Source organism: Coloeus monedula, assembly GCF_965178545.1.
Source record: "Coloeus monedula genome assembly, chromosome: 11".
Lineage (NCBI taxonomy): Eukaryota > Metazoa > Chordata > Aves > Passeriformes > Corvidae > Coloeus > Coloeus monedula.
In genome coordinates, this window is record NC_138791.1 from 8,907,797 (window position 1) to 8,925,882 (window position 18,086).

Consider the following 18,086-nt stretch of genomic DNA (forward strand, 5'->3'; position numbering starts at 1 on the left):
CTATCCATGTTAGAATACCTTATAATAAGCCACAGCAAGACAGAGTTAGCCAGAGTAATTCCAAAGAAAACAGACAGAGATAATCCAGTCTATAATCATGACTTTCTCCCTTGTTGCAGCACAGTGTACATGCAAGCCAGCTGTCAGGCTCTTCTCCTTTCAGTCCTAGACAATTGTGTCTGCTCCCAGTGCCCACATTTCACACTGCTGTGTCTAGAAGGTGGAAGCAAGGCCTTCAAAGGCCTCAGAGAAATGCTTTTCATACATGATAGCAGTTTCGCACCACTATCTCAGTAGGCTTCAGCAACACAGGCTGGTGAGCAAACAGCTGCATCTCTCCTGCCTGTCATGGCTGCTTCAGTGATGCTTATCAGTCTGTCATCAGCAGTCCCTCTGCTTCAAGAGAGCTGCATTGATACTATTTAATTTCTTACAGCCACTGGTGCTGCTCTGTAAGGTAAAGCAAAAAAAACTGTGTTTTGACTGACAGTTACTCTGTTCTTCAGCATGGTGAGTCTTGGAGTCTTGCCCTGCTGCATCTGGGACACTCCCAAAAACTTGTACAGCCTGTGCAGAGTGAGTGTCCTGGGTTAATCTGGATTTGCCCCAAGTTCGGGTTTCTGGCTGGTTTCAGCATCCTTTGATTTGTTGTCTTTAGGGAAATACAACAAGGTTTGCCTCCTAATCACATAGGCTACTGTCAACCAGGATGAAGGGACATCAGTTAATGGCAGAAGGACCAAGGAGGTGTAAAACTACTCTCTTCCCTCCCATCTCTAGTCTGTTCTTCCATATTTGCTACAACCATGTTAATCACTGGCTTCTGGCTCTCACTTTATTTTATTGCTCCTGATGTGATGAGAGAAAATGTTTTGTTGATGAAAGCCTTTCTAGGAACATGAGAACAGCAGCTCCCTGTGTCTACCTACTGCAGTATCCTGCCTCCAAGACCCAACTCCCATTGGGAGCCATGGAGGAAAGAATGAAGAAACCATGTGGTGAACAGTTTGTCAGATCCCCTTTTTTGCTACCGTGTGCTTTGGCATCACTGTCACCTTATAGCTGAGAACTTCTTATATAAGTATGAATTATATTTAAGTCATTAAATATCCTCCCTCTCTGTTTACAGAGAGTAAACAGCAGTTTTCAGCCTTCCTTTGCTGCCACATGGTCTACAAACTCTTGTTAATGCTGTAGTATCTGGTTAAGCTGCAAATTATCTATTTTTACTCAAAGTACTTGCTGATTGAAAACCAAGGCCTCGTGTGGAGCTCTGACAGAGTCCGTGTGTGCTTTGAGTAGAGGGGCTTTGCTGACAGAGCTGACTTTCCAGGGGACAAGGAGCTGGAATGATTTAGTAGCATTTTGTTCCCCATGTTGACAGTAAACCCGAGAGCTGTCAAATGTCCCAAGTCCTTTGGCCAAGTCCAGGAGTAGGTGGTGACAGTGAAGGCATCAGCCCTTGCAGTCAGAGCCAAACTGCAGGGTGCAGGTGCTTAGAGAGGGGCTGATTTGTGCCCAAAGAAGTGAAATACCTTAAAGGGTTTGGAGGGGGCCATGGAACTGGTGTGTATTGTGCAGGGCAGCAGTATGGCCAGGAAAAGCATCATAGATTGAAGGGGCCTTTTTCTCCTGTAATGAAAAGTAGTTTTGGTCAGTTTTTCATAAATACACCTTCAGTTTCCTTGTGCCCCAGGGCTCTTTCTGGAAGATGTAGCCGAACTTTATTTAGCCAGTATGTGTGGTAACCTATATATAATAATACTCATTTTCCTATTGTCTTCAGACTTGCTGAACTGGACAGAGGCTACATTTGATGAGGGCACAGATCCTATTCCACGACTTTTTTTTGTTCTGCAAATATCTATTGAGAGATATCCATTAATTAAAATTCAGGAAAGACACTGGCAGGGGTCCTTTGGAGCATTCTCATAAAACTGCTGCCAGCAAAAATTGTGTTGGACTAGCAGGCTCTGGGATGTATCAGTGCTGGAGACGTGGCCTGGGAGGTGGGCAGATGCACAGCCTGAGCAGTGATCTGGTCTCCCCAGGGACCTTTTATACCTTCAGGCAGAGCTGAGGTAGCAAAAGTAGAGCAGTGCAGAGATGGTAACAAGCAGCATGGCTGTCTGGGGGTGGTGTTGGTTGGAACAGGCAGTATTTTGAGCTGGCCAGATGGATGCTTTTTCTGGGTTCAGTAATTACATAACTATGGGATGTGTCCTGGGACTGTGCAGGGGAGGTTTTTAATTATTCAGATCAAGTTTGCCCAGATCCTCTGAAGTAGAGGGGTAAAACATAGAGGACTCTTGTTATGATTATTTTTAAATTGCTTTGGAAACACACGGCACAGAAGGCGTGTGGTGTGCTAAAATGGGGAAAAACACCCTTACAGCTCAGTCAATACAGGAATGAGGAGCAGGCTAATCAGTGTTAAATGCCTGTATTAAATGTGTGACTTGGCAGCTGCAGCCGGGGGAAGGTTTCACATCCTCAGAAGAACTAATGACAGGACCTTTCTCTTGCAGATCATCAAAAGATGTGTTACTCTGCACTGGTGCTGGCCATGATGTTCTCCATGGGGGAGCCCCTGCCATATCACCACTATGGTAAGAGTGGGTTGTGCTCATGGCAGAGCTGCTGGTGGGATGTCTGGGGCATGCTGGCAGACACAGGGAAGGGACCTTTCCTGATGGTCAAGGTGGGGGACAGCTCAGTGAAAGGCCCAGCAAGAGTAGGGTCTGTTGTTTATCAATAGAGCCTGGCAGCTGAAGCACTGGGCTGAGATGCCAGAGTTCCAAGGAGCAGCACAAATCTGGGTTAGAGCAGTGGAGGACTGAATGCCACGCTGCAGGCAACATGGATTTGCCCATCCCTGTGACTAAGTGGCATTTTGTTTTACCTCTGGCCTGTGTGAAAGCACACACCTCTTACTTGCTTTGGAGACTGTCTGCTGATGAGGCTGAGATCCCAGATCCCTGCACAAACGCCCACTAAGGCTGTCAGCTGCATCATGTGGCCTCTTTCTGGTCTCTCTTCTAGCAGGATAGTGCAGCCCTGTGTAGTTCAGGCTCTTAGGGAAAATGGAGATGATTAAGGGTATCACAATCAATAATGAAGTGCAAATATTCTCCCTGTTTTATCCTCTGTCCTTTCATTTCAGCCAGAAAGCCCTGCCTGCTTCATCCCAAGGCTGTGTTGTATTTGGGAAGTTCTGGGCTTAATTTTCCAGGAAATGCAGTAGAGATTTTTATAAGTATCTTGTCAGCAGCATTACCTTAACACTGGGTAAACCTGTACAAGATTTAAACTGGTGCAGTAGAGACTGGAATGAGCCTCTACACCTCCTGTTTTTCTCTCCTTGTGTAACCCTGGCAGTTATTTCCTGCAGGTGGACTTATTTGCCTGAGCTCCTGAGCTTTCCTAATAGCTAAATTGAAAACTTGGTTATTACTAATGATCTAGATTATTAGGGCTTTTTTTTAAAGAGATTAACTAAACCAGTGGTCAGGAATACCAATCTCTTCCTGACTTGAAGCCCTCACTGGTGGCAGTGGCTCTGCAAAAGCTACAACAGGATTTGGTGTTTTGTTTACTCAAAAACAATTGCCAGTTGGGGGACCAAATTTCAGCATTCCCCTGCACTGTGTCTCACACAAAGAAGCTTCAGTGGTCTGTCTAGTCCACTTGAAGAGCCCTTCATTCCCTGGAGACTGACACTAGCACTCAACTAATGGTTTTTAAGCATAAAAGCACAGAGAAGTGGCTTGGATGGTCCCTTGTTGGCTTGGTTTGTTTTCACTGTGCTGTAAATGCCCCTTTCTCCTTGTGCAGAACATCTCAACTCTCAGTTTGTGCAGTTCCTGCTGGATGTGATTGAGGACGGGCTGCCCTCGGACACCACTGACCAGCTGCCTGACTTATTTGTCAACGTCCTTCTGGCCTTCAATCTCCACATTCCAGGTTAAACTGGTGCTGCTCTGCCTTGGCAGGATTTCAGTGGTCTGGAGTGAGGGTGTGAAAAATGGGGAGGGAGAATCTTGCTGGGTCTTGATGGTGCTATAACCACCAACCAGCTCCCTTAGTCTCTGGCACTACGCTGTGTTTAAATATGGTGCAAAACCCTAGAGGAAAAAATGGTCTGAGAGCCCCTGCCCAGCAGCTCTGGCAGCCCAGTGGATTTGTCACTGGACTTCCAGAGTGCCTGATCAAAGCAGTTGTTGGGCTGTACTTGCAGAGCATGAGTGGGGTTAATTTATAGGCACAGGTGATTTGGGAGAGAAGATGCTTCAGTGGGCATTTCTTGATGCCAGTTCAGAAGAAAAGTCCTCTGCCTTCTGCAGGTCTTGGCAAAGCTTCTGCTTCCCTGTCCATACTGCCTGAAGTTCACCCAGTGCCAAGTTGTTGGGGTCAGGCCCTTCAGCATTGGCCTGAGCTGTGCTCCCCCCTGTTTGCATTGTTCTCTGTCCTCCCTGCCCTGCTGAGCTCCATGAGGACAGACAGCACATCAAGTCCCTAGGAAAGGGCATCTTCCCTCCCTCTGCCTGCACATTTTGAAGCCTGTTGGAAGATTGGAGCATAGTTCCAGGTCCTGCTAAGAGAAGCCACTCCTTAACCCAGTCTCCTGTTGCTCCAGTTGTCGTTAGTTAATTAGTTTCCCTTCATCTGCTTCATTACTTCATCCTTGACTTTTTGGAGAGAGGGGAGGATAAAGCAGCAACGATATGTCCAGTTATTTACCTGTTATTTTGGGTTGCGCTTCACTGAAATTTATGCAAAAGTTTCTAATTCCATGTGAAAGTTGATTGCACAGAGACTGATTAAGTATATCTCAGCTGCTTTCATTCACTACCCCTTCCCACACTTACCCATATCCTTGCTGGCTGCAGTAATTAGGCAGTAGTGCATGACAGGCAGTGTGTTTCTGGGGATTATTGCCCACCTGGGGCATAGCCAAGAGCAGTGACTTGTTCTCTGATGCTAAGAACATGGTAAATGATGTTCATGTTGCTTATTAGTGGATTGAATTTTTTATTCCTCTGTCTGAAAGATTCATCTGTCATGCAGTTTGGTGGTGCAGCATTAGTTCAAAAACTCTCCTAAATGCATATTATATTGATAGCATTCAGGATTCTGAGACACTTTTCAGCCTGTGAAATATTACACGCCACAGAGGTAGCCACACTGTGCTGTGCATGTGATTGAGTGTGCACGCTCACGCACGCACATAAGCTCTGCTAGGGTAAGTGTATTTTACAGCAAATCACCCCCAGAGCAGGCAAGGGGCCAGTTCCTAGAAGAAGTCTTCAGCCTGTACCCTTGCACAGCACAGTGTTGAGTGCTGAGAAAAACTTTTCTCTTCTGGGATGCTCCTGGGACTCCTCTTAAGAGAGCTTGCAAGACTCTAAGTTCCAGAAGGGCACTGCTGATAGGAAGTTAGAAGGTACCAAAGAACGGAGCCCTTGGCTGCAGAGGGTTGTGAGCAGAGGTAATGTTTGACAACATAAAGCCTTTGCAAGGTATTTCCCAGCGTTTGGCTGGCAAGGTGGGAACCCACACATGAATCAGGTATACGGAGAAAGCACCAAGTCCCCAGTGTTTCATGTGCTGTTTCCAGATTTATTTCACCTTCCTTCCCCCTGCCCACTCACTCTGTGGGCCTGAAGCTTTTCGTAGCCCTGATAGACTGTGGTTCCCCAAAGCTTCCCAGAGCACTGATGTGAAATAGGAGCCACCCATTATGTGTTTTTATCACCATGGTCTTCAGGAGACAAAGGGAGATGCTGAACAGGTTTCTTCCTTAGTTCCAGAACACAGTGTGATCATGACTACAATAAGCAAGCACTCCAATGTCAAGACTTTCACAGAAAAGCTGCTGCTGCTGCTGAACAGAGGAGGTGAGTGTGTGTGGCACTGTTACGTGCCTGGCAGGGGGTGCACAGAGATGCCTGGGGAGATAAGCCCCATGCTCATTATGGGGTAGGATGTCGGGGATGCAGGTAGCTGAGGAGCGGTCAGCTCAGGCAGGACGTGCTGCTTCCTGGTGAGTCTGTGAGTGTGACAGTCTGCATTGCTGAGGATGGAGCTGCACAAGGAATGAGGTGATGGCTGATGGCATCTAGGGAGAGAGGAGTGGCTACCATTTCCATATACTTCTGGGTCATATCAGCTCTCTCTCAGAGCAAGGACCAGCTGCCGTGGGCAAGCTCTTGTCTGGGAGGAAAGCTGGTCCTGGGCCACTTCTGTCCTTGGACAGGCAGAGGACTCGATGTGTGCTGGCACACAAACCTCTGCCCATGCTGGCAAACATCTGCCCTGGGGGCAGATGCAGAGGGAGCTTTTGTCTTCTGAAATGCTGCTGAGAGTGGAACTTTCCATTTCTGAATTGCCAGCAGAGGGTTAGCCTTGTGTCTGCTCCAGGCATGGAGTGAAATCCAGTGCACTCGTGGAGCTGTTGCAGAGCAGATTTCTGGAACGCTGGAGATCTCCACAGGAAGAGCGGTGCCAGGTCTTTCAGCCCGTGCTGCAGGCCGCTATTGTGCTTTCTAATACCTTCTGGAGCACAGGGGCTTTGCTGCCTGAGAGAACTCATTTTGTTGAGTTGCTGGAAATAACCCATCCTGTGATGCTTGCAGCTCATCTTACTCTGGCTTTAGTTCTCTTTGGGGCTGCAAATCACTGTCTCCACACTATATCAGCTTGAGGGCAGCAGGCACCTCAGTGCTCTTCTGTCTGGCCTCCTCCCAAAGCCTTTGTTTAGTCCTTTCCCTGCCAGATTCCCTGCAGGGATCACTTTTCAGTGAGGAGCTGGGAGAAGAAAGAGGGGGGCCACAACCTAATGAAGATGCTTCTCTTTTGCCCGCCTTCCTGACAACTGCTGAGGGAGCTGCCATGGCCCAGAGCCCCTCTTGGAGTCTGCAGGGATGTTTTGCAAGAGAACAGGATGCGGTGGCTCATTTAAACTTGGAAGTGTTTCTTTTCTTGCTTCTCGCTTTCTTGCTTGTTTCTGGTACAGGCTCTGATGGGCTTTTCAGAGGGGTTATTGGACCCCTCTTAATAAACCAGGGAGAAAATGAGTGGTGGCTGTTGAGCAAAAACAGGAGATACTTAGAGGCGATGTGCTAATGAGCTTTCACCTGGGATGGTAGGTGAACTATAAACAGTGATTAAGGCTAATCATAACAAGTTTGGTCTCATCTTGGTAGCCTGCAGAGCTGCCATCCTGATTACACACCTTTGTGCAAGGCACTGAGGTCTTTGGGCACAAAAGCTATCCATGGGCAGGGAGTGGCTGGCCAAGGGCAGGGCAGCCTCCTCTCCAGAGCCAGAGGGTCTAATGAAGGGAAGTGCATGGAAGATGGAACAGAGGGGCAGTGGGGAGCATGTGGCTCAGCACAGTCTCTTCTCTCTACCTCCCCCAGATGATCCAGTTTGCATCTTCAAGCATCAGCCTCAGCCACCACACTCAGTGCTGAAGTTTCTGCAGGACATCTTTGCCAGCAAGGATACAGCCAGCATCTTCTATCACACGGACATGATGGTCCTGATAGACATCCTGGTGCGGCAGATTGCTGATCTCTCCCCTGGAGACAAGGTGCTCACAGTAACCCATGGGCACTGGGGAAGGGAGCACAGTCCCAAAGCAATGCTGTTTTTCCTGGCCCCCATGGGGCCTGCTGGTGCAGGCAAGAGTGGAGTTCTGGGGTGGGCACAACATTTCTGGGTGCTTAAATCAACCCTGGGAGCTGAGGAGAAAGGGAGGATTTATCCTGCCCAGCACACCAGCATATTTGAAGAAAGATCTGCCAGGCTTCTGGTGGTTTGCACCCTTCTGACCATGGACCTTTGGGAAGAGAGACCCTCTGTGAGTAGTAGTAGGAGGAGGACTCTCTCGCTTGGTGTTGCAAGAGGCAGGGGATGTACACGTGTTTGAGGGAAGGGGAGGAGCAGCACTCTGTTGCTGTGGGAAAAGCAGAGTTTTCCATAGTTACTAATGATACTTAAGGAAAAGCAGGTGCCTCTGGAGTTGTGCTCTGGTTGATGGTGCAGCAGCAGCTGTTCCTGTGCTCATGCTGTAATGGAGGCTGGCATACTTGTTTATCTCACGTCAAATCTTTGACGGTGCTCTGTGGTTTGTCTCCCCTCCCACTTGGCAGCTGAGGATGGAGTATCTGTCTCTGATGCACGCCATCATCCGCTCCACACCCTACCTGCAGCACCAGCACCGCCTCGCCGACCTGCAGGGCATCCTGCAGCGCATCCTGGGCGAGGAGGAGGAGGACCAGCAGTGCCAGATGGACAAACTGATCATCTTGGAGATTTATAAGGAGTTCCCAGAAATCTCTTCTGGTACCAGCTAATGCTCCTCAGCTTGGACTGGAGTTTGAACCACTTGGATCGACTATGTCTTTTGTTGACACTTTCTCCCCATTCCCTTCCAGTACAGCTCATACCTTATATCCCTCTGTGCGAGGCCTAAGGTTGGGACAGCGTTCACCGGCCCTTTGGAAGTGCCAGCAGCAGAGAGGGCATGGGGTGCCCCTGGGGCCTGGTGCCGGGGCAGGCAGAGCGGGGTGGGCGCTGGCGCGTGGTTTGCCTGCAAGACTCAGCAGGAGCTATTTGGGCAGCTGGTGTTAGTGGGAAGGGCAGAAAGCTTGTGGGGGCTTAGTAGCCAGCATGGGGGGATGTTTAGCTTGCACTGGTGTCCTGAGGTCCTGAAGAGAAAGGCCTTTGCCTTAGAGTATCACTTCTTTTCCATGTGCGTCTCTCTCCCTGCAGTGACCGAGTGGAGTCCGCTGGTGCTTGGAAGAAGCTTTTGTAACATCTGTTTTGTTTCCTGCTGCTAGTGCCAATGTGCTGCAGCCCTGCCAAGGGAAAGTAGCTGCTCGCTGTCTAACGCCTCGTCTAGTGAGCCTTTCACTCCCTCCTGGCCCTCAGCTTTGCCTCTGGGCAGCAGCCCACCTTGGGTCATGGAGGCCTTACCCCAGCAGCTGCTTTTCAATCTGCTTTCTATAGTGATGTTTAAATCTGAATTTCTTGCACACTGTGGCAGCCTAGAAGTAACAGCCACGTGGGTGACACTGCCCTTAGGAAGCCCTTGGCCGGACACAGCACAAAGACGTGTCCTGCCAAGTGAAGCTGCCGCTTGTCACCTCTGTTGCAGCATTACCCTGAGCAGAGGGGCTGTCCCTGGGCAGGCACGCTCTGTTCGTGCAGCGTGTGCATTTCTTGCCTTGAGCTTCATAGTAGCTCTGCCTCGCTGCCCTCCCTGTCCCTGTGGCAGCGCTCAGAGGCAGCGTGAGCCTGGTGTCCAGTAGCTGTTTGTGACTATGCTAAGTGTGGGGAACCCTTATTTATATTTCCTCTAGGTTTCTAGCAAACAGGATTAACCTGCTTCCCTGGTCCAGATAGTCACACACACTAACATGGGTCTCTTAGATATTTGTGTGCGCAGTGTGGTCACTCCCTGTCCCCAGGTCTTCCTTTGCAGTAGCCAGTGTAGGAGCTGTTGGAAAGTGAAACTGGAAATACTGGGCACTGTATTTACTTTACCTTTTTTTTTTTTGTTAGCTTGAGGGGATGGCACAAGCTCTGCAGGCCTGGACTGGCCACTGGGGCAGTGATGCTTGAGAATGGAGGGTTGGCCTGGCAGCCAAGGGGGGCAAGGAAGTCAGCCTGGGAATGCCCAAGCTTAATAACCACCCTAGTAGAAAAACCTATTTTTTCCCTGTAAAAATGTATGAATGTCAAAAGGGATCCTGTATTTTCTTAAACACTAAGTGTAACCTGCAGAAGAATAAAAATGTCTTAAACTGGACTTCTGTGAGTGTAGCCCTGCCTGCCCAATCCTGTCATGGGGGCACCAAAGCAGGCGTGGTTGGGTGCCTGCTGCCCATGGAGGCAAAGCAGTGGGTGCTGATCTCCAAATGGGGGAAATGCAGTAATTTTCCCTCACAGCTTCTGGCCTTGTCTTCTTCTACCATGTTGCTGGCTGCCAAGGAAGGGTGGAGGGCAGCAGCCCTTGCTAGGGGCATAGCCATCATTCCTGGGGCCTGCCCAGCATCGCTGCTGCACATTGAGGGTTTGGCAGAGCTGGACTCACCGCTGGCTCCCTGCAAGGTGTGCGCAGCCTCAGCTGGCTCCTGGCGGAGCTGCCAAGGCAGCGAGCCCGCGCAGGACGGGTTTAATGGTCTGTAGCGAGTGTAATGAATCGCGCCTTGGCTGCGGATCGGTGCTCCCAAACCTCAGCCTGCACCTGCAGCTCTGAGGTGCCTGGGATGGCAGGGGTTCTGTGGTGGGAGGACAGCAGGCACTGGGCAGAGCACTATGTTGGCAGCAGGAAGCTGGTCTCTGCTCTTGGCTCTGTGCCAAGGGAGCCAGCCGGGCCATGGGCACAGCCTTGCCAGGGCAGGGGTGTAAATGCCAGGTGCTAGCTGTGCCACTCCAAACATAGGGATAGCATCAAACACAGCTGCCTGCAGAATTGGGACCAGGGCTGTCCTTGCTCCTGCCTCTGGCCTGTCTCCAAAGTCCCCAGGTGTGTGGCCTTGAAGTGCAATTTGCACACCTGGGGGCAACCATGACACATAAGGGCTGCCCGTGCTCACTGGTGTGTCCCCCATGGTGGCTCTCCTGTGCCCCATTGCTCTGTGCAGCACATGGTTGCATGTACCTGTGAGCCAACCTTGGCTTGCTTCTGAGTGCTGCTGGGGTTTGTTGTTGGCTCATGACCTGCTGCTGTGGTGGGATGTTCATCTGGCACTTGCCCTCAGTGACGCAGCACAGGCTTTGCTGTGCCAGGCAAACCCAGCAGTAGCAGGACCTGTGACTTTGCTTGCCACGAGCCCAGACTGCAGAGCTGGTGGCTTCCATTGGTATCCCCAAGCCACTGCTGTCCATGGGGTTGCTCACCCTGGCCCAGCTGCAGAGTAGCATAACACCCTCTGCCCCACCACCCGCAGCCAGGGCTGGGAGAGCTGGGGGGCAGCTGGCTGTGGGGTCCAGGGGGAGAGATGCAGCTGCTGCCCAGGAAAGGCCTTCACACATCACAGGGAATCAAACTGCAGCGTGTAAACTCACTGCCCCCAGCCTGCTCAGCGGGTCCTGCTCTCCGTGTAGGTGAGACACTCGAGATTGTTTGCTGTAATAGGCCACAATTAGAGCAGTGTCTGCTCATATTGGTGTTTTTATTGTAGTGCAACAGTGAGGGGTGTTGGGGGGTTGGCGTGGGGGGAGTGATGCATTGCCTGTGACCTGCGCTTCTGCTTTATTGTCTGGAATGATTCAATTACAACTATTTTGTGGCAGTAATACCCTGATACTTTCCTCCTCCTCCCCTGAGCTGTCAGCTGGGTAATTAGAACAAATAAACTTGAAAGCCTTCATTACTTTTAAAAAGTATTGCCTTTCTCCTGATTTGGTTTCCTGATGGCACATCCCCAGTTTGAGGAGGTGTGATGTATGATCCAGCCAGCATGTTCCTGTTGCACATGGGTGATGAGCTGCCCTATGATAAATGAGGTTTCTAGGGTGAGCTGTGTGCAGAGCCAGGGCTGCTCTGGCATTATCCTAACAGCAATGGGAGGGCTCAAGTGGATGCTTAAGGGTCTGGAGGGGAGAAGGTAAATCCCCCAAGAGCACAGCATGCCTAGGGCTGGTATGGCTACAGCCCTCTCAGTGCTGGTGCAGGACCACCCAAGCCAGAGGCGCTATGTGGTGGTTGAGGAGTTAATCACAGCAGATTACCCATCCTGTGGAGTTCATAAATTAACATGTTGGCTTCTCAAGGGACTTAGACATCCACACTCACTGGGTGTCAGCCCTGAGCATTGTGTAAGCACCACGGGAACTTCTCTCTGGCACAGGCGGAGCTGCACTGGCCACCACTTTAGGGCCTGCCTCATATTTCCCATTGCGGTCCTAAAACGTGCTCGGCACAAGCAACAGGGCAAGGACAAGCCCTGCCTGCTCTGCCCACCCTGTGGCTTCCCCGGTGATGGCCAGGCCTTGGCTTCTGCAGGGGTGATGGGAGGGAATCACCAGCCCTGCATGAGGCTAGCCAGTGGTTTGGGGACATACTGGGCATGCTGCAGACCCCATGTTGTTTTTCCTCAGTTTCCACCCTAGGAATGGGAGCCTGCTTGCTGTCAAACCCCTGATCAGTGGGAAGCATGTACTCTTCCCAGCCCCTCATTTACACTAACGATAATTGCTAGGGGACTATCTGTCACCATTGGTGGAACCAAAGCTGGGTGAGAGCTGGTGGTGGAGCACCAGAACATGGAGCAGAGAAGCAAAGCACTGGTGGCATCAGGATTCAGCACTGTGGCAGCAGCAGCGTGTAGGATTCCACGGCCACAGCCACAGCTGGAGCAGAGGGCACCACCAGGACAGTGGCAGCTGGACCTCCTTGAGGTCCCCAGACCCGCTGTGCCCTGGGGCCAGTGCATCTCCTGTGAGCCCTTCTTGCTGTACAGATGGCCTGTGCTGGCCAAAGCAGTGTGCAGCTCCCAAGCAGCCACTTGGATTTCTGCAAAGGGACAGCGGGACCTCACCCAGCCTCGTGCTGTTTCCTGTGGGGTGGGAGTGTGTTGGAGAGTGAGCATGGCTCCTGCAGTGCTAGGAGTGGAGCTCCATCTTCAGTGTGAATCCATCCCACTATTAATTTGTGAGTTTGTGTTGGGAGCTATGCAGGGCCTACACAAGGGCTCCCAGCGATGTCTAGCCTGGCTGTGGTGTGGATATGGGGGTCCTCTTAGTCTCCAGCCTGTGTGCCCTGAACCACAGCCCATCCAGCACAGCAGCACAGGGGGCTCTTGCAGCCCCTTTGGAGTTGGGATGTGCATGGAGGCACTGTGTGTCCCAGGTATGTCTTGTCCTTCCCTACCCCTTCCTAAACTGCCCCCATCTCCCAGATTTGCTGTTTTCCTCCCTGACATGGCTCTTTACTCCCTAGCATTTGCCCCAGTGTACCCTCTCCTTCAGCAGGACATGGCCAAGGACATCCCCCTGCTGTGGCATGTGAAACACTAATGAAGACCTAAACCCTGTTATTCCTAAGCCTGTTATGAGTTCCCGTGGATTAGGATGAGATATTAGTTGATTGAATCAAACCAACAACTAAATTATGAGGCTGATGCATTAATGAATCACCATAATACAAGGGCCTCAAACTGAATTTTCCTTGGAAAAAATGTAGGATTGGTAGGGGTTTTTTTGCATCAGGGATGCCGGAAGCAAAATCTGCAGCTTTACCCTCTGGTGATGATGCCACACCTGGTATGTGGTGGCAGCTGGGGTCTGTGTCAGGGAAGGAGAGTGGGATAGCTAAATCTGTGCCATGCGCTTGTGTGCCCATGGGTGGGGGAGCCGGCTGGCAGGCGATGTGACACCACTTGCACCGCCTGGAAGAGCGGGACACAGGAAGACCGTCTTCATGCACACGGTAAAAACCATCCCTGCCGATGCCCAACGCGGTGCCGCTTCCAGATGGACATGTGCGGGTGGAAGAGACCCACGGGGCTGCCAGGCACGGCAGTGCCTCCTGCCTAACCGCTGGCACCTTCCTGTCTCGCCCTTGGTGCCGCAGCAGGGCAGCTGTCCCCGCGGGCTCTCCTCGGGCACGGGGCACGGCCCGGCCGTGCGGACGCTGGCAGTGCCGCAGCAGCGGGTCGGGGGGCTCCGCAGGTGCGTGCTGTGTCCCCGGGCCCTGCGCTTTTGGCAAGGAGGCTCCGGGAGCCCCTCGCCCGGTGCCGGCCGGTGCAGCCCCTCGCACAGACCCGGCCGTGGCTCACTCGCGGCCGGCCCGGGGACGCGTGTCCCGCACGGCGCCCGAGCCCCCGAGGCGCGGAGCAGCCGCCACAGCCCGCCCGGCCGCGCTCAAGATGGCGGCGCGGGGCGGGCGGGGGCGCGGCGGGGCGGGGCGGCGGGAGCCATGTTGGGGCTGCGGGAGGAGCCGCCGCCACCCCCGGCGGGGCGGTGGGGCGGGGGGCGGCCATCGCCGGCGCTAGCGGGGGCGGCGCCGAGCCCACCGCCGTGCGCCCGGGCCGGGCGGCGGCCGCCGAGGCACCATGGCGGCGGCGGAGGAGCCGGTGGCCGCCCCGAGCCGCTGCTGCTGCCGCCGCCACCGGGGGCCGCCGCCGCCGCTCCTGCTGGTGCTGCTGCCGCTCCTGCTGCTCCCTTTGTTCCCCCCCGGGCTGGGGGCCACCGCGCCGCCGCCGGGTTGGGGGCCGCCGGCCCGCCGGGGCTGTCCCGCCGCCGTGCCGTGCCGGGCAGCGACCGTGCCCCCGGGGCTGCCCCCGGCGCCGCGCCGCCGGTCCCCGCCGCGCTGCCCGCCCCGCGCCGCCCCGCCGCGCCCGCTGCCCTTGTCCCAGGCGCCGGCCCCGGGGCGGCGGGGCCGGCGCGCAGCCCCGAACCGCCACCCGCTGTTCCCCCAGTACAACTACCAGGCGGAGGTGGCGGAGAACCAGCCGGCGGGGACGGCGGTGGTGGCGGTGGCGGCCCAGGACCCCGACGGGGGCGAGGCGGGGCGGCTGGTGTACTCCATGGACGCGCTGATGAACAGCCGCTCGCGGGATCTCTTCAGCATCGACCCGCGGGCCGGGCTCATCTCCACCACCCAGCCCCTGGACCGCGAGAGCATGGACCTGCACTACTTCCGAGTGACGGCCACTGACCACGGGGCACCCCGGCTCTCTGCCACCACCATGGTGGCCATCACTGTTGCTGACCGCAACGACCACGACCCCGTCTTCGAGCAGGGCGAGTACCGGGAGACCATCCGGGAGAACGTGGAGGAGGGATACCCCATTCTGCAGCTACGGGCCACCGATGTCGACTCCCCGCCCAATGCCAACATCCGCTACCGCTTTGTCAATGAACGGGCTGCCTACGACGTCTTTGAGATCGATCCCCGCTCCGGCCTCATCACCACCAGCGGGCCGGTGGACAGGGAGAAGATGGAGAAGTATTCCCTGGTGGTGGAAGCCAATGACCAGGGCAGGGAGCCGGGACCCCGCTCCGCCACCGTCAAGGTCTACATCACAGTCCTTGATGAGAATGACAACATCCCTCAGTTCAGCGAGAAGCGTTACATTGTCCAAGTGAGGGAGGACATACGGCCCCACACCGAGATCCTGCGCGTCACTGCCACGGATCTGGACAAGGACAACAACGCGCTGGTGCACTACAACATCATCAGTGGGAACAGTCGGGGCCAGTTCTCCATCGACAGTGTAACTGGGGAAATACAGGTGGTGGCCCCATTGGATTTTGAGGTGGAGCGGGAGTACACCCTGAGGATCCGGGCTCAGGATGCGGGGCGTCCTCCTCTTTCTAACAACACTGGCATGGTGAGCATCCAGGTGGTGGACATCAATGACCATGCCCCCATTTTTGTCAGCACCCCTTTTCAAATCTCCGTCCTGGAGAATGCTCCCCTTGGCCACTCTGTCATCCACATCCAGGCCGTGGATGCAGACTATGGCGAGAACTCGCGCCTGGAGTACAAACTGACAGGGGTGTCAGCTGACACACCCTTTGTGGTGAACAGTGCCACTGGATGGATCACGGTCAGTGGGCCCCTGGACCGGGAATCGGTCGAGCACTATTTTTTTGGGGTAGAGGCTCGTGACCATGGTTCTCCATCTTTGTCTGCCTCAGCCAGCGTCACCATTACTGTCATGGATGTCAATGACAACCGCCCTGAGTTCACCCAGAAGGAATACTTCATACGCCTGAACGAGGATGCAGCTGTGGGGACCAGCGTCCTCAGCGTCACGGCAATCGACCGGGATATTAACAGTGCCATCACCTACCAGATCACAGGAGGCAACACACGGAACCGCTTCTCCATCAGCACGCAAGGTGGGCTGGGGCTCATCACTCTGTCTCTGCCGCTGGACTACAAGCAGGAGAGGCGCTACGTGCTCACCGTGACAGCCTCTGATCGCACCCTGCGTGACAACTGCCACGTTCACATCAACATCACCGATGCCAACACGCACCGGCCTGTGTTCCAGAGTGCCCACTACTCTGTGAGCATCAATGAGGACCGGCCTGTGGGCAGCACTGTGGTGGTGATTAGTGCCACGGACGATGACGTGGGGGAAAATGCCCGCATCACATACTACTTGGAAGACAACGTCCCTCAGTTTCGTATTGATCCAGACTCTGGGGCCATCACTCTCCAGGCAGAACTGGACTATGAGGACCAGGTCACATATACATTGGCTATCACTGCCAAGGACAATGGGATCCCCCAGAAGGCGGACACCACATATGTTGAAATCATGGTGAATGATGTTAATGACAATGCCCCACAGTTCGTCAGCCCTCATTACCAGGGCATGATCTCTGAGGATGCACCTCCCTTCACCAGCGTGCTCCAGATCTCTGCCACCGACCGGGATGCCCACACCAATGGGCGAGTGCAGTACACCTTCCAGAATGGGGAGGATGGGGATGGAGACTTCACCATAGAGCCCACCTCGGGGATTATTCGCACTGTGCGCAGGCTGGACCGCGAGAACGTTCCTGTCTATGAACTGACTGCCTACGCTGTGGACAGGGGCATCCCTCCTCAGCGAACTCCTGTCCACATCCAGGTTACCATTCAGGATGTGAACGACAATGCCCCTGTCTTTCCTGCTGAAGAGTTTGAGGTCTTGGTAAAAGAGAACAGCATCGTAGGCTCTGTGGTGGCCCAAATCACGGCTGTCGACCCGGATGAGGGACCAAATGCCCAGATCATGTACCAAATTGTGGAAGGCAACATCCCTGAGATATTCCAGATGGACATCTTTTCTGGGGAGCTCACAGCCTTGATAGACTTGGATTATGAGACAAAACCTGAGTATGTGATTGTAGTGCAGGCCACCTCTGCCCCTCTTGTCAGCAGAGCCACAGTCCACATTAAACTCATTGACCAGAATGACAACAGCCCTGTTCTGAAGAACTTCCAAATCCTGTTCAATAACTACGTGTCCAATAAGTCCAACACCTTCCCCTCGGGGGTCATAGGGAAGGTCCCAGCATATGACCCAGATGCATCTGACCACCTCTTCTACACCTTTGAGCGGGGAAACGAATTGCACTTGTTGATTGTAAATCAATCGAGCGGGGAGCTGAGGCTGAGCCGTAAGCTGGACAACAACCGTCCACTTGTGGCCTCCATGCTGGTGACTGTCACAGGTAGGGAGTGTAAATCATTAAACCTTCAGTGCAGTACCTTTGGGGGGGCTCTGTGAGGTCCCTCTGGGACAGCCCATTGTGCTTCGGGGTTTGGGTTGTGGACTGGTAACAAGATCTGGATTGGGAGTCCCTTCTAGTCGGGGAATACTACTGGAGTGGTGTGAAGGGTGGCATGGGAGGCAGGCTGCCGAGCAGCGCTCTGTAAAGGCTGGAAATGGTCTGCAAGAACAAAGCATCGTTACTGAGCCGTGAGATCGCTTCTGGCTGCTAGTGAGGCACCTTTGGAGGTGCTGTGGCCAGCCAGGCTGTGTTGTGTGCCATAGGGTGCTGGCCTGGGAAGGAGACAGTTCCCAGGATGGCCAGCTGGTACACTGCTTTGCTCCCAAGCCCAGGTGGCTCTTCTCTCTGCCGGGACCGAGCGCTTCCCTGGCTCCGCGTGGGAGGGAGGGAGGGATTGAGCTCAGTGCAGAAGGAGCCCTTTTAAACACCCATCTGCCAGTAGCAAACAGCTCAGTCTAGATCCTGGCTGTGGCACCTGCCAACACCTGCACTTTGTGGGGTGGCTTCTAAAGTCTGGTACCACCTTTCTGCAGCCAACTTAGTGTTGCAGGGGACAGCTGTGATAAACCTGAGCACAGTGCCTGGAACTTGAGCACAGTGTGTGTTGCTGGAGTATCCAAATGCAGATGCTAGCAGTAGCTAGGAGTGGCTTTGTGGAGTGTTGGGGTCCCCTCTAGCCCAGCTGAGGACAGGACAAAGATGGACCTAGGGGCTTGCCTGTGAGCAAGCAGGCTTTGGACCTGGAGCTCCCAGAGCCTGAGCTTTGCCTTCACCATCAGCCTTTCTTAGCTGGCGGATGCATGATCTGAAATGGAGGCATCTGTCCATCGCTGAAC

General features: G+C 53.7%; 2 protein-coding genes across 2 annotated transcripts in view; both read left to right on the forward strand.

The window, feature by feature from the left end:
* The window catches only part of NCKIPSD (NCK interacting protein with SH3 domain), a 52,760-nt gene extending 41,600 nt beyond the window's left edge, over positions 1-11,160 (forward strand). The window contains exons 9-13 of the mRNA XM_082288899.1: positions 2,529-2,609; positions 3,835-3,963; positions 5,805-5,897; positions 7,422-7,594; positions 8,157-11,160. Coding sequence (XP_082145025.1) covers positions 2,529-2,609; positions 3,835-3,963; positions 5,805-5,897; positions 7,422-7,594; positions 8,157-8,360 — 680 coding nt within the window. The 3' untranslated portion in view covers positions 8,361-11,160. The remainder of the gene's footprint in view (positions 1-2,528; positions 2,610-3,834; positions 3,964-5,804; positions 5,898-7,421; positions 7,595-8,156) is intronic.
* A 2,909-nt stretch (positions 11,161-14,069) lies between these two features.
* Positions 14,070-18,086, forward strand: part of CELSR3 (cadherin EGF LAG seven-pass G-type receptor 3) — a gene marked incomplete at its 5' end in the record, with an annotated part of 29,844 nt that continues 25,827 nt past the window's right edge. The window contains one exon of the mRNA XM_082288460.1: positions 14,070-17,190. Coding sequence (XP_082144586.1) covers positions 14,070-17,190 — 3,121 coding nt within the window. The remainder of the gene's footprint in view (positions 17,191-18,086) is intronic.